This window comes from Nilaparvata lugens, chromosome 2 (genome assembly GCF_014356525.2).
Source record: "Nilaparvata lugens isolate BPH chromosome 2, ASM1435652v1, whole genome shotgun sequence".
In the NCBI taxonomy this organism is placed as follows: Eukaryota; Metazoa; Arthropoda; class Insecta; order Hemiptera; family Delphacidae; genus Nilaparvata; species Nilaparvata lugens.
In genome coordinates, this window is record NC_052505.1 from 25491114 (window position 1) to 25506367 (window position 15254).

Genomic DNA, 15254 nt, shown 5'->3' on the forward strand with positions numbered 1-15254 from the left:
ACAAAATTTATACATTAATTGCCATTATTATAAATATATATGATGGATCAAAATCAAGATTGTTGGCTGATACAATAACGACCAGTTTCAAGAAAATTCAAACAAATTCAACCGCCATAAAATATTGTCATCTAAAGTAAACATTTCAACTAGAACTAATAAACAAATCAGTCGACTTGCAAAGAGTCATCTCATCTTACAGCAGTTCAATTTTCATGCAATAGAACCCAAATGTTGACTCGATTTATAGGAGGTAAGAATTAATTTGAACTTGACCAGTATAGACTATCATAATATTGACATAGATGATTCTCTTGAACTAGCAAAGATAGAATAGGCCTAACTCTTGGAAATATACAAATAAAATGTAAATTACTCAAGGTTCACAATAAGATAAAAATGAGTTCACCCAGACCTAGATACAAAGTATGATGAGGTACAGAGACAATCATTCGAAATATTATGAGTATTTTGACAAGCTTTTAGGCCGGTTTCATAAGTCGACCGACCGTTGGTGCTTACGTTAGTGGCGTACGTCTTTCATTCAATATATTAGTACGGAGTCCATGGTCAGGTCTTTCATTCAATATATTAGTACGGAGTCCATGGTCAGGTCTTTCATTCAATATATTAGTACGGAGTCCATGGTCAGGTCTTTCATTCAATATATTAGTACGGAGTCCATGGTCAGGTCTTTCATTGAATATATTAGTACGGAGTCCATGGTCAGGTCTTTCATTCAATATATTAGTACGGAGTCCATGGTCAGGTCTTTCATTCAATATATTAGTACGGAGTCCATGGTCAGGTCTTCATTCAATATATAGTACGGAGTCCATGGTCAGGTCTTTCATTCAATATATTAGTACGGAGTCCGTGGTCAGGTCTTTCATTCATATATTAGTACGGAGTCCATGGTCAGGTCTTTCATTCAATATATTAGTACGGAGTCCGTGGTCAGGTCTTTCATTCAATATATTAGTACGGAGTCCATGGTCAGGTCTTTCATTCAATATATTAGTACGGAGTCCATGGTCAGGTCTTTCATTCAATATATTAGTACGGAGTCCATGGTCAGGTCTTTCATTCAATATATTAGTACGGAGTCCGTGGTCAGGTCTACTGTGAACGGAAACATGGAATTGCCAGATGAGGAAACCGCGACTGATGTACGCACTAACGATCGGTCGACCTATGAAACCGGCCTTACTTCTAAAAATGAAACAATTTTCCAAATGAGAATGTATATTGCAACATTAAAAAAGTAATGGATGCATAGCGCACCTCGGGAGGAAGACTGTTCAACTCAAAAAAAGTAGTTTATTCAAGAGAGCAGTTTTAAAGTTTTCATAGGTATTCGAACTTGATTTTCTGCTCTTAGAATCACTCAATTTATCTGATTACAACTGTTTTAGTTTACTTATTACTTCTTAAAAGTGGCCTGTATTTTCAAGTTTTTATTCATAATATGGCTGAATTGGGATAGAAGACTGTTCTAATCGAAATGGCACAGTCTTCTTGTAAATGATTGCATCGGTTTTCAAAATAGGAATACTGAACATTCCGTGACATATAGAATAATTTGAACAAGTTTTGACTTGGAACAGTCTTCCACCGAATAAAGTGCATAGAAACCAACTAAAATACACCCTTAGCTCAAAATTTTCAATTTCGAGTTGGAACAGTCTTCCTCCCAAGCTGTTAGGTATACCTATTAGGTATTACGACAATTCTATTGTGTCGATAGAAACAAATTGAAAAAGTGAAAGAATAATAATGAATGTCATTAATACAGTTAATAAAAAATAAGGAGAATAATCATGGTTACCTAATATTAATTTCTGAACTAAGATAGAGCACTCACCGACTGTCTATCTCTCTCTTCCTCCAAAGCTTTGATTTCATTCATTTTCTCGACCAGTTCCGCCTCTTGACTTCCGATTTGCTGCATCATATGCTGGTAGTTCTCCTCAGAAATTATTATTCCACTTTTGTCCTGAACAGCCTTCAAATCTCGTTTCAGTCGCTCGATTTGCTCATTGTATTCCTGAAATGAAGACATTTAATTATTTAAAAATTACACTGGCAAATAAAATAATCTATAATAAAATAAAGGAAAGAATCGGCTTATACACGTACGGGATATGGAATTCACGGATGACCCATCATCACGGATGACCCATCATCACGTCTGAGCTACTGGACTGATTAACTTGAAATTTTGCATATAGATTCTCAATTTACCGAGGATATTTATAAGCCTATTTCAAATTCTTCAAGATTTCAGTAGTTCAAGTTTCCAGTTTGCCAAGTTTTTAATCAGACCCTTGCAATACACAGTAATTCAATAAATTCAAAACGCTTGACTCAAAGATGTGACGAATCCTCCCACCATACAATAAAAACGCAATATTAGTATCAATTCAAAATAGAAACTCAAGTTTGGAACAAATGAAATTGATTTGTAGAAAACGACAATGCATCATTTCATAAACGTATTTTATGTATCCTTTATTGTATATTTGTGTACAGCCTTCAATGATATAGTTGGAAAAATATTTGTTGATGATTATTTTGTTCTGATCTTTTAGACAGACATAGAGGAAAGGATCTTATAGACATATTGTCACTATTGTGAATTCTATTGTTATGCCGACGCGAGTAGAACATACTCAGTTATGCACATGCAGAAATAAAGGATATTATTGAGGTATTTTTAATTTTTATCACTAAATTTGATAATCCACCATTTTAGTTTATGATATAATTTAACATGTTCAAAATCTCAATGATTGGTACAGAAAAATGGGGTAAAATTACATAAAATTGTTCACTTTTTGAATTGAGGTTCAACCCAAAATAATTTCTCTTTTGAATTCGATTTAGATGGAACAACATAGTTATGAATAAATACTCATAGAATAGTGATAATTAATGAAATTAAATGACTATTAAAAGTTTTAATAGTAGGTTGAAGAACAAAAACTACACGTTCTTCATTTCTATCATTTCTAATTTTGAACATGTTATTATAACATGAACTAAAATGGTGGATTATCAAATTTAGTGATAAAAATTAAAAATACCTTAATAATACTCAAGATTCATTAATTAGATTAAATAATTATTAGTCATTATTATACTACTTAGTTATTACCACTACTATTAATGCCGTTTGCATGGTGCCATTTTAAACGAAATTTCATTTTTTACTGGATTAAATCCATATCCTCTCTTTTGTTATAATTTATGGTTCATTTTGAGTTTGAGCCACCCACCAGCTAATTCAATTCAGTTGAAGCTTTTACTGTGCAAACGAAATTTGCAGTAATTAATAAGTATAGATATTTTCATCAAAAAGCCACCTGCTAATAGTAACTATCAGAACCGAAAGTGTCAAATAGTATTCAATTGATAATAAGGTAACATAATTTACCAAGAACGTTATTGATTCAACCCTACATATTCGACGATTATCAATTAATACATCATTGAAACAAACATTTTATTTTTTATTAGGAGATTAGATTGTTTCATTTGTTTTATATCCCCACTCAGGCTTATGGCTAGGGCTGTCCGCTTTTATTTCAAATTGTTGTATTTTCTCTTTCTCTGTTATTTTGTATTATGTTCGTTTGTGAAATAAATGAATTGATTGATTGAATGTTGACAATGAGGTATGTTACCTTGAGAATATTCTTCTGAGTGAGGACCTTGTTGACCTCAGGTTTGTTCTGAATGTTCTTGGCGCGATGCGCGTACTCCAAGGTGCTGAGCGTTTCTTCAATGTTGGTGTTGGCCGGAGAAATGGTCGCCACAATCGACGTTTTCGTTTTGCCTCCAAGCGAGTCTTGCAATAGACGAGTCAGTTTTGATTCTCTGGAAAAGCATTAGATTTAGAAGTAAAATCACAAATACTTCCTAACAATATTATGTGTACGTCCTCATCATGTCTAAAAGTGTACAAATAACTCAATTTTATCTCAAAAAACATCAAAGCTATAGTACATAGACCAACAAAGATAGACAGAACATAGAAATAATAATTCGAATAAGGCTAGGCACACACCAGTTAGTCAAGATAAGACAAGACATGATCAGACACAATACTTCACATAGTTGCATATGACGCAACACACACTGATTAGTCATTACAATTAGACATGTCTTCATAACCAACTATGTGAAGTATTGTGACTGAACGTATCTGTTCATGTCTTGTCTTGACTAACTGGTGTGTGCCTAGCCTAAAAAATACAGGACCACTAGCACAGTAACTAGTAAAAAACGAAAAAGATGCATGCATATATATACTGGAATAAAATTATTCAATAAACTGCCTGAGAGTACCCATAATAAACATTATAAATCGTCAAGTGTACTATTTCGAAATCATTCAAAGACAGGGCTTGAGGAGATGTTGGCAGCTGAAATTTTATTTTAGCCAGCCATTATAATAAATTGTCAATCAAGACATGACATGATAAATTGACAGTAACGTATATAACTGTACAGAAAACTAGCTTACCTATGTGAATAATAACCATAACTTGTTAGCCTATTATGATGTGCATTATAAAAAGCCATAGCTAAAAAATCCATAGTTGTCCCCATATATAAATCTGGAGATGAAAGATTAATGACCATTATAGACCTATCTCTTTGCTACCCACATTTGCAAAAATACTAGAGAAATTGATGAGAGCAAGACTGCAAAAGTTCTTACGTGGAACAGAGTTCTATAGTAAAAACCAATTTGGATTTCGAAAAGGCCTGAAGACAGAAGATGCTATCATGCAGCTCTTATCCCAGATATATAGTGGTGTGAAGGAAAATAAGAAAGTTGCTGCTCTCTTTCTGGACATAAGAAAGGTGTTTGATTCAGTGGACCACTCATTGTTGTTAGCAAAGCTCAATAAAGCTGGTATACGAGGGATATGTAATAATTGGTTTTCTAGCTTCCTCTCTCATAGAATTCAGAGGGTTAGGATAGGTTCCAAGCTAAGTGATGAGGCTGTAACATATTGTGGAGTCCTACAAGGTTCAGCCCTATCAGCTGAACTATTTGCTATATTTGTAAATGACCTTAGCTCAGGAATTCTGGAAGGACGTATTACCACTTATGCTGATGACACAGCTCTGAGTTATGTAGCAGAATCCATTGAAAATATTAAAACACATATTTCTAAAGATTTAAAAGCTCTCACTTACTGGTTCGATAGAAATTCTCTTACACTAAACATAAACAAAACAAAGAAAATGACAATCTGAATGCCATAGCTCATTCTTCAGTGTGCATGCTAAGCAACTGCAACTGTTAAGTCGTGGAAAGTACATCTTCAATAAAATACCTGGGTGTTCTTCTTGATTCAAGGTTGCGTTGGGAGGAACATATTAAGAACGTGAAAAAACAACTCTTCATAACATGTGGGAAGTTCTATTTTCTTAGAAATTTATGCCCAAATGATGTGTTAAAAATGATTTACTATGCCACTGTAGAAAGTAGATTGTCATATGGAGTGGTGGCTTGGGGAGGTACTTATTTTTCCATTATAAATCCTTTAATAGTGGGACAAAAGCACATTGTCAAAGTAATGGATAAAAAACCTATATACATTCGTATTTGGCTATATTTAGAAGCTGGAATTTGCTCCCTCTCAGATACCTATATATTTTTTAAACTATTTCAAGATTTGGAAGAGAAAGAGAAACAAATTTAGAAATAGAGCGGGGCAGGAGACAGGACTTGAGATCAGGGGACATGCTAATACCTCCGCGACCATATAAGGAAATATTCCGAAGATTTTACTTGTATGTAGCCCCCCGAACATTCAACAACTTGCCGGTAGAATTGAAACGAATCAATAATAAAAAACATTTTAAAAATGAAGTAAAAGCTTGGCTTCTATTACAAAGTGATGTGGAGAGTTATCTATGTAGAATAGATATGAATTTACGGGTTTCATTGGATGAATGTCATCTCTCTCTTGGAAATTGTGTTAAGATAATATTATTATTCAAGCTACATGAGTAATTTTCCTAAAATGTTGATAATTATGGACAGAAATTTATAAAATAAAATTTATTAGTCTGCTAATTGCCTGGAATGTGCATTGATTGTTGGTTATTCTTTTCAAATGAAGGGAAAGTAGATAAAAATGTATTATACATGTATTTTCTAAACTAAAATTCCTCACCCTGTCATATTATGCAAGTTCCGACTCGGCAAAATAATTCATTCCTTTTTTCTTTCTTAATTAAAAATATAATGGTGCCCCAAACAGGACTTTTAGTCCTCGGGGTATTTGAAATTAGTTATTCTTCTTTTGATGTAAATGAATTATTGTGATTTCTTTGTACAACGTGTAATCGTATTATTTTTATTATCTTTATTTTTTATAATTTGCAAGATTGTTGTTATATATCTACTGTACTATTCATAATTTCTGATTATGTGTAATGTATAAATTGGAAGAATAAATGAATTTATTATTATTATTATCCTGTGTTAATAGTTTATGTGCTTGTATCAACTATTAAATGACTAATCGTACAAAATTTGAATGAGTATATAATATTCTGACTCTGCCTTGTTGCACCATAACTTGTTAGCCTATTATGATGTACATAATTCTATGCTACTAGTTTATGTGCTTGTATCAACTATTCAAATGACTACTCGTACAAAATTTGTATGAGTATATTACATTCTGACTCTGCCTCGTTTTACAATTTGTATTGTTGGCTGAGAATAAATTGAATTGAATCTGACAACAAAAATCCAAAACTAACTTCAGTACATGGCTTGCCATAGTGAAGAACGTTGATCTCCTTATTAACTTACAGTATTTTACTTTCCTTATTTCACAAATTGTCAAACATTATTGCATATTTTCTTTCGAATTGTCTGATATTATTGTATATTTTTTTCTTTTGAATTGTTCAACATTGTGGTGTATTGTTTTGTCTTGAGTTTGTGAGGAATATAATTGATTGATTGTATTTGGAGTAGTGGGACAAGTGAATGTACCGGTAGGGGATATGCGGCGAGCGCTCGACAAGGCAGGTGATAACACGGCCGAGCGTCAGCAGCGACTGGTTGATGTTTCCCGCTTCCCTCGCGCGCTTGTCGATCGCTCCCGACCGGCCGATGTTCTCGCTGCCCGCCAGGTCCACCAGGTTCAGCTTGCCCACCTTCACGTAGTCGTCCTCCCTTATGTGCACTGTCACCGAGAAGATCGTGTGCGATCGGCTGCAAAGCAAACCAATCGACAAACAATTGATTAGCACTGCGTTTTCAGGGCGAGTTTCACCAAATCCACACTTCGCTTAGTAATCTCCAGTTAACACTAACTGATGACTTTAACGAAAGATTAAGGAATTCGATTTCACCAACAAAAACTTATGTTATGTTACGAAACGACAGATTAGAGTGGATCAGGGTGGCAGTGAGCCGCCATGACACTTGTTTCACGTTGTAAGCATGTAAAACTTCAACTAGAAAATTCTACTAGATTCCGAAACCACAAGTTTTGTTCACCAAATTGAGTGGAGATTAGCCTACAAATTTTAGTAATTAATAATATAATTATAGTGCAGTTTTTTTTAGTTGTATGATTTATTTCATTTAATTTAGGCTGTAGTGTTTTAATAATTGTTCTATAGATTGTTTTTTTTTTGTATTTGAGTAAAATTTCACAGGATGTCTTCTAGCCATCTTGTCAATCTTATTGAAAAAAAAATCGATTTCGTCCAAATTATTAAAATCATCAACCCTTTATCTTATCAATATAGGTCGGCGAACAACATAATAATCATCACTGTCACTCTCAAATGCCAATTCGTATGCTCTTCTTCTAGCATTATTTGGCCTTTCCATATTGAAACAACAAATTAATCGTAAAAACCGCAAATAAATAATTAAACATAACCTCAACAAACTACTTTCAACATGACAGTAAACAGAGCGCCGCCAATTTTTATTAACGACAGATTACAGATGTTAACTGACCAAATTTGGCCAGTTAACTCTGTAACGGCTCATTAACTCTAACGGCGTGTGGTGTGTGTGAAATCAGATTTTGTCATTTAAGGGCTAGTTGGAGTTTACGCTTCCTCTAACGACACGTTTAGATCCTGGTGAAAACAGGCCTCAGTCGTTTCACCTAAGTTACAATTAATCAACTAAAAACATAACTGTAGTGCGATTAACGTTATAAGTCAGCACCTGATTGACATTGGTTCGCTATCTTTGTATGATATTAAATTTATTTATATATTCATATATACAATATTAGGTGGCTCGTTGTAGTAAGTGATAACGCTTTGGTCTGATAATCAAGAGAACCCGAGTTCGAATCTCTACCGGGCCAAAATATTTGACCACAGCACAATCACATAGATACGGCCACCTCGTCTTTTGGATGAGACGATAAGTCGTCGGTCCCGACTGCCTAAAAAATTAGTCGTCATCTCTCATCATCATCCCTCTCACTCATTACCCACGCACAAGCCCAAGAGCTTATGTGGGCAACACCCTAAATATTATTATTATATCATTCTAACAATATCACAGATACAATATCATTCAACTAATTATAAAATCATTAACTTTAAATAAAATTGAAAAATGATGTATTCTTGCTTGGTAAAAGTAGCATTGGTTTACAAGGGGCAAGGGATCAATCTTAATGGAAATTATTTTCTATTGATTTGATATAAAAAACGTGAAGTGAGATTGCTAGAAAACAGTAGGTTTGAAGAAATTTGTCAATGCAGCTTGCAAAATTGATCAGTGCTGTACAGTTGACCATAGCTATACTCTTTACCCTTTTAAAAAGTAGCCTTTTTTAAAAACTCTTATTCACAACATGTTTCAACATATTAATGCCATTTCAAGTGAATAATGAAAATTACATTAATATGTTGAAACATGTTGTGAATAAAATTCAAAATAAAGGGTACTTGAATGTTTAATTTCCAGATAAATAAAAGTAGCCCTAAAAAATAATACCTATAGAGTATCTATATTTATGTTTTTGGAGGGTGTAAATATTTCACTTCATAATGCATCATGAACATAGCCTAGCTTAGAACTGTACTCTTGTGGTTTTGAATACAAGCGTATTGCGCTTGTCCGAAAGTGGGGTTTACATCAATTTATGGAACTTAATAATCTTCTACTATTGGATGAATTGACAAATAAATTGATTTCACCTGGACTGAGCATTCATTAGAGTGGAGGCGGTTTGTCTTTTGGCCGATCCTTTTTCCAATATCTTGTATACCTCATCCTTGTTTGTGACAGTGGCTTCTTCTAGGCCTTTTATAATGACAGATCCCTTCTTGCTACTGTCTTCGAAAAGCCTGCAAACAAATTTTCAAATTAATTACTGTACAACATAAATGATGAATTAATGATACAAATCAGTACACAATATTTGTATAAGTTTATTCTTTCAAATAGGGCTACTTGAAAGTTCAATTGCTTAGGATCACTATTACGCTTTTTTATTTTCTGTTAGACACGACTAGTTTCGGGTATTTGTAAGTTCATTCTAGCAAACGCCTAACGTTATTTCTTAGTTTTTATTCGTATTCAAATGACTATTATCAGTACTCTTAACTTAGTGGGATGAAACGTAAGTGTAATTACGGGAACGCGCCAACTAGTCTCCCCGACAGTAAAGCTCCTTTTGAAACCACATTCGAGGGGATTTACTGACGGCGTCAACTAAGCTCCTGAAAGAGGAGCTTTACTGACGGGGAGACTAGTTGTCGTCAGCGACCGAGGAGCTTAGTTGTCGTCTACGGTCCCGACAACTAGTCCACTCTGAACCAGTAGGGGATTTACTGTCGGGGAGACTAGTTGACGCTATAGTGAGGTCCACGTTATATATATGTTATATTCCATGCATACATGCAGGAATCACTTGCAAGACTTACAAATTCATTCTGAAACTGTTTGCCAATACAATAAGGAAAATTTCCAAGTCAGTTGAATTCGGAAGTTTATTTCAGAATTATAGTTTATTTTTTTAATTTTATGTTTGCAGTGATAGAAGTGACAACTTCAACAAGCTTTCCTTCTAATAATCGAATTCATAGAAATTCGACTGATTCTACAATATTGTAGAACCGTTCCATAATTGAATAAAATCACAAATATGTTGTCAAATTCTACACTGTTTGAATTCATAGAATGTGTACAACAGTATCTGTGATTGTACTACTTCCCCGCCCGCTTCAAGCTGGTTCCAATGTTCAATAGGGTATTAGCTGTCGGGGAGACTAGTTGTCGGATACGATCACGACAACCAGACCCCTCATAGGCCTATCCAGCAGGGGATTTACTGTCGGGGAGACTAGTTATCGTGAGCGAGTGAGGAGACTAGTTGTCGCCGACAACTAGTCTCCTTCGTTCTAGTAGGGGATTTACTGTCGGGGAGACTAGTTGACGGCAATGGTATATTTTTCCAGGGGATTTACTGACACCTGTGATCAAAATAGCGAGGAGACTAGTTGTCGGGGAGACAGGTTGACGGCGACCCGTAATTACAACATTCAGTACATTCATCAATTACAAAAATAGGAGAACATAATATCATTCATAGTGGGGTGTATTATTCGTTGAATTATCTATGCCTATTAAGAAATTATTCAATGCATAAAACTTTATTGTTTTAATTGTATTAAATGTTATAATATTCTAATTTGTATTGTAATTGTTTTTTGATGAATAAACTTTGATTTGATTAGCATTCCATAATATCAATGTAAAAAATTACAATTGTATAATGTTCAAGTTACGTACGGGAAAATAAAATTCATTTTAGAAACAGCCAAACGTTTGTGTGTTTGGTACTTAAATAACAGTTATTTCACACCCTGTGGGTTGAAAAATTATGTAATCAGAAAATAAATCATCAGAATTCAATACCCACGAATCATCAAAATTCAGAATCCACATTAAAAATTGTAGTATTGATAATAAATGAAGTGATGATAGAATCTACCACATTTTTCTAACTGTCAATTTTAGCAACAGTCTAACGAAACTTTGAATTTATCATTTAAATGACTATTATTTATGAATCGGTAGCCTACTCAGAACGCTGTGGGAAAAATATAAGTGTCATTTGTGTAAAGCCTTTAGATAACAATCATTTAGCACTCAGAACGCTGTGGGATAAAAATCAGTGTAATCACAATTTAGATCAGCATTCAATATCATCATATTACTAAAAGTATTCAATTGATAATAATACCTGCAAGGATTGTCACTGAATATTTACAGAATAATATTCTTGTAGTTATTTGAAGATAACAGCCTTACGTTATTTTGTATTTAGTTTCAAAATGTCTATCATTTAGTACGTGGAACGCTGTGGGATAAAAAAATGGATGTCATTGCAATACATCTATCAGCATTCTATATCATCAGTATATGAAAATTATAGTAATTATAAATTTAGATAAGTTTATGAAAATCAACAGCTCAACTTACCGTAGCTTTGTTGTATCATCAACTGGAGAAAGAAGGTCAAATAACTCTTCATTATATAATTCCAGGAAAGAGACACGTATCGCATAGTCCGAATGCTTGTTTTGCAGCTCATCAAAGATTTGACTCAGCGCACGTGGAATTATTCCAGCCTTTGGATCCTAAAACGCAAACATGAATAATTCAAAGACGATAATTGCAAGTCTATAATATAATGTTATGTTTTGAAGGGACGGATTCAAAGATCCAAAGGTTTAAAGAACCTCACACGTCAACCGAAGCTTATTGTGTGTCCTTTCACAAGATCCAGGAGTTTTTTTCAATATACTAACATCCCATTCATCACCTGGTTGCTTGCAGCAAAACAGAGCCCTTCTCCTTGCCCCTAGTCTTTCGCAATCTAGTATGACATGCTTGGAAGTCTCTTCATACTGACTACAAAGCCTAAGCAACTGACTTTAATTTCTGACTTTCCGATTGTGTGGAGATGTTTCCTGAAGTGGCCAGAGGAATCAACTGCTTGAGCTGATCTCTACCCAACCTCACCAGCCAGTTGGTGAAATGACAGCTTGCGTCTGCTAGCAGCGTTTTGCCAAGTGCTTGACCAGGGTGACCTTGCCACAGAATAGATACAGAATGGAAACTGTCAATCAAACGCCTATCCAACCAATGCTTTTTACATGGCACAAATACTAGACACTTCACGTGACCTTAGGAAGTTCCAATCCTGGTCTTCTGATTGGCTCGCGGTAGTGAACGAGATCAATTGATCCGGATCAGTAAAGTGATCCGAACCTACCATCAATACTATTACAATGCGGAACTTCCTAACAAGATGGCGGATTTTTACGCCAGGGTACTAGCCGAGTTTCCATACTGTATGTATTATGTGACCTTGCCATTGCTGGTGATGTAAGTCCCTGGATCATTTACTTATTGTGTGAAAGTCAGTTGTTTTACTTATGCCACAGCTTGGCTCTGGACCAAACAATGGCATACGGTGGCTTAGCAAGCCCATCTGCACGCTCGTGACTACCTATGCCTACATGGCCAGGAACCCGAACAAGAAGCACAGAGTTGCGTATTGCAAGCCTGCTGAGTGTTTTGTGACACTCCCACACCAATTTTGACTTGATTTAATTGGAGTCAAGAGCCTTGAGGGCTGCCTGACAATCTGAAAAGATTACTATGTGCTTGTCGTAATAGCGTCTGGCAATGCCTATATTGGCACAAGCCATGATGCCCCAAATTTCAGCCAGAAAAACAGTACAGTGTTGTCCTAGAGTTTTGCTCTGCGTAAATCACTGTACACCCCGTAGCCAGATTTCCCTTCGATGAGAGAACCGTCGGTGTACCAGACAAGGCTGCCTCACTTCCAATCCTCTCTGGAGCAGAATTTGTCAACAGAAAAATGTTTAGTGAAAACCATCTCCGTACTCATGATATCTGAAGCCATTTCAAGCACAGGACTGCTAATATAGTTGAGAATTGATAGAATTTGAAGTTTTGGCTAGAAAACATAAACAGTCACAAAATTGTGAAAAGTTCTATGATGACATTCAATTCAAACATTCAGTATTCCTCATAAATAACATCAATGCCTTCCATTCAACCAATGCTGCCAGTTTGGAGAATATCTCACTACACTTACACATTTTATCTTCAATAGATCAATACTGTAAAGCAGTCAGCCTGTCATTTCAACTCTATAATGTAGAAGTTGAATGAAGATCATCGTTTGAAGTTTGAGTTTTTTTCATTTTTTCAATCCCAATGAAATTTCAAGAGGTGATATTACCTCTTGCCAATTTGTGACTTCACTGGACTTTTCTCCTTCCATAGTGTAGGTTTTTCCAGTTCCGGTCTGTCCGTAGGCAAAAACTGTGCAGTTATATCCAGACAGCACCTCTTCGATGTGCGACTGCATAACATCTTTGTATACATCGAACTGAAAAAGTGAATTAATTAAATTAGTCAAATTAGAGGTGATTGAGGATAAGATAATAATTTATTTCATATTGATTCATTTTCAAGACACCAGTTCACAATGAAATGGGCTGGACGTAGTTATTACATTGATAATTTAATAAATGAACTATTGATATTTCCGAGCTCAAAATGTATCTGTTTTTATAAAATTATTTTGTAAATTTGAAGTTTGATTTATGTTTTTACGGAAGTTGTGTTATTAATCTATCTAAATTTAAAATTGTTTGTTCTATTCTGATTTGTATATTCAGATTGATGATTTAGTGTATAAATTGAAATGGACATAACCTTCATAATATTTGGACGATTTAAGACAAAATTAGAAAATTGAAGAAGTTTTGGGCAATAGCCTGTTTTTTTTTCTTTTCCGACTACAGTATTGTGTACACCATCCAATAAATAAATAAATGAACTATTGACATTTTCATTCCAATTTGAAATAACATTATTCATATCATTTGTAAATGGAAAAAATATATAGGCCTAAGTCAGCAAAAAAGACATAATATCATTGAAATTTGACTGAAAATATGATAAAGAATACATTATTGATCGTGTTTAAAAAAAGTGGATAAAATACAATAACACAAGAAAATGGTTAGCCAAATCACGATGAATGGAAGATTTCAACAATAATTAGATTTGAATAAAGTAACAAGAGGAATTTTTAATGTGAATATGAATATGTAGAAACTGGGAGAATTTTTTCAGTGATAAGGATCAAGGTATCATGTGATATGGATTCAAGTAACACTAATATTGTCTCTGAAAAAAGAAAATTGCGTTGTCAGCTCGGTATTCAGTTTTACAACTTATCAATCAAGCTCATTCATTGAATTATCCTTGTTCAATTACCCACCTGTTTGCTTTTGGGGTTGAAAACCTTGTCATAGGTGAACGTCTTGAGTTTTGCTCGAGTGACCGAGTCTCGAACCACAACCTCTTGGTTCCACAGCAGTCGATAACAGAGTAGCCATTCTCTGCCTTTTCTTTCGAATTGATGGTCCTGCAAATCAATACGAAAAAACATTAAAATTAAAGAAAATAGGTCAGTGACAACATTGAAATTGGACTAGATGTTTTTATGCCAAGTCCACATGTTGGCTCAGTCGCTGGCCCAGCATGGTAACCCAACGCAGGCAAATGAAGGCCAGTGAAGGTCAGCGCTGCACTAGGTACCGGCCACCGGTAGCCAGCGTTGGCAAACCACCCATCCACACACTGGCGCTAGTCGACATTAGCCTTCATCAAGGTCTATAGACCTTGGCCTTCATTGGGCTAACATGTGGATGCGGCAATAGATTTGAATACCAAAGAAGATACAGAATAAACAGACCTTTCAAATGTGAATATGAGATTTTTACTGAATCTCCAAACCCAGAAAGTGACTTTGAAAGGAATATTCATAATTAATTAAACCTGCAGATGTATTTTCCATTTTATGAATGAAGATTTATTTGATTTGATCCATAAAATTAGACGAGTATCTCTGGATACACACTCCTGAATTTCTTGAAAAATAGCCGACTCGGGCTATCAAGTCACTAATAGAATAATGATAATTAGTGGCATCCCGACACATATTCATATATAGTGGGAGCCACATTTTCTTGGATCAACAAATAATCAATCAATATTGTATTAATACTTTGTAAATAATTGTAGCTTATGTGCTTTTTGTAATCATGTCTATATTTTGAATAAACTCCTCTGGTCGTGTTGTTCCCTCGACCAGAGAAATTATTATTGATTGTAATTAATC

General features: G+C 34.8%; 1 protein-coding gene across 1 annotated transcript in view; it reads right to left on the minus strand.

The window, feature by feature from the left end:
• Positions 1-15254, minus strand: part of LOC111045016 (kinesin-like protein KIF11) — a 40925-nt gene that overhangs the window by 17951 nt on the left and 7720 nt on the right. Inside the window, 8 exon segments of the mRNA XM_022330319.2 lie at positions 1865-2047; positions 3687-3879; positions 7031-7252; positions 9217-9366; positions 11507-11664; positions 13302-13451; positions 14352-14440; positions 14443-14498. Coding sequence (XP_022186011.2) covers positions 1865-2047; positions 3687-3879; positions 7031-7252; positions 9217-9366; positions 11507-11664; positions 13302-13451; positions 14352-14440; positions 14443-14498 — 1201 coding nt within the window.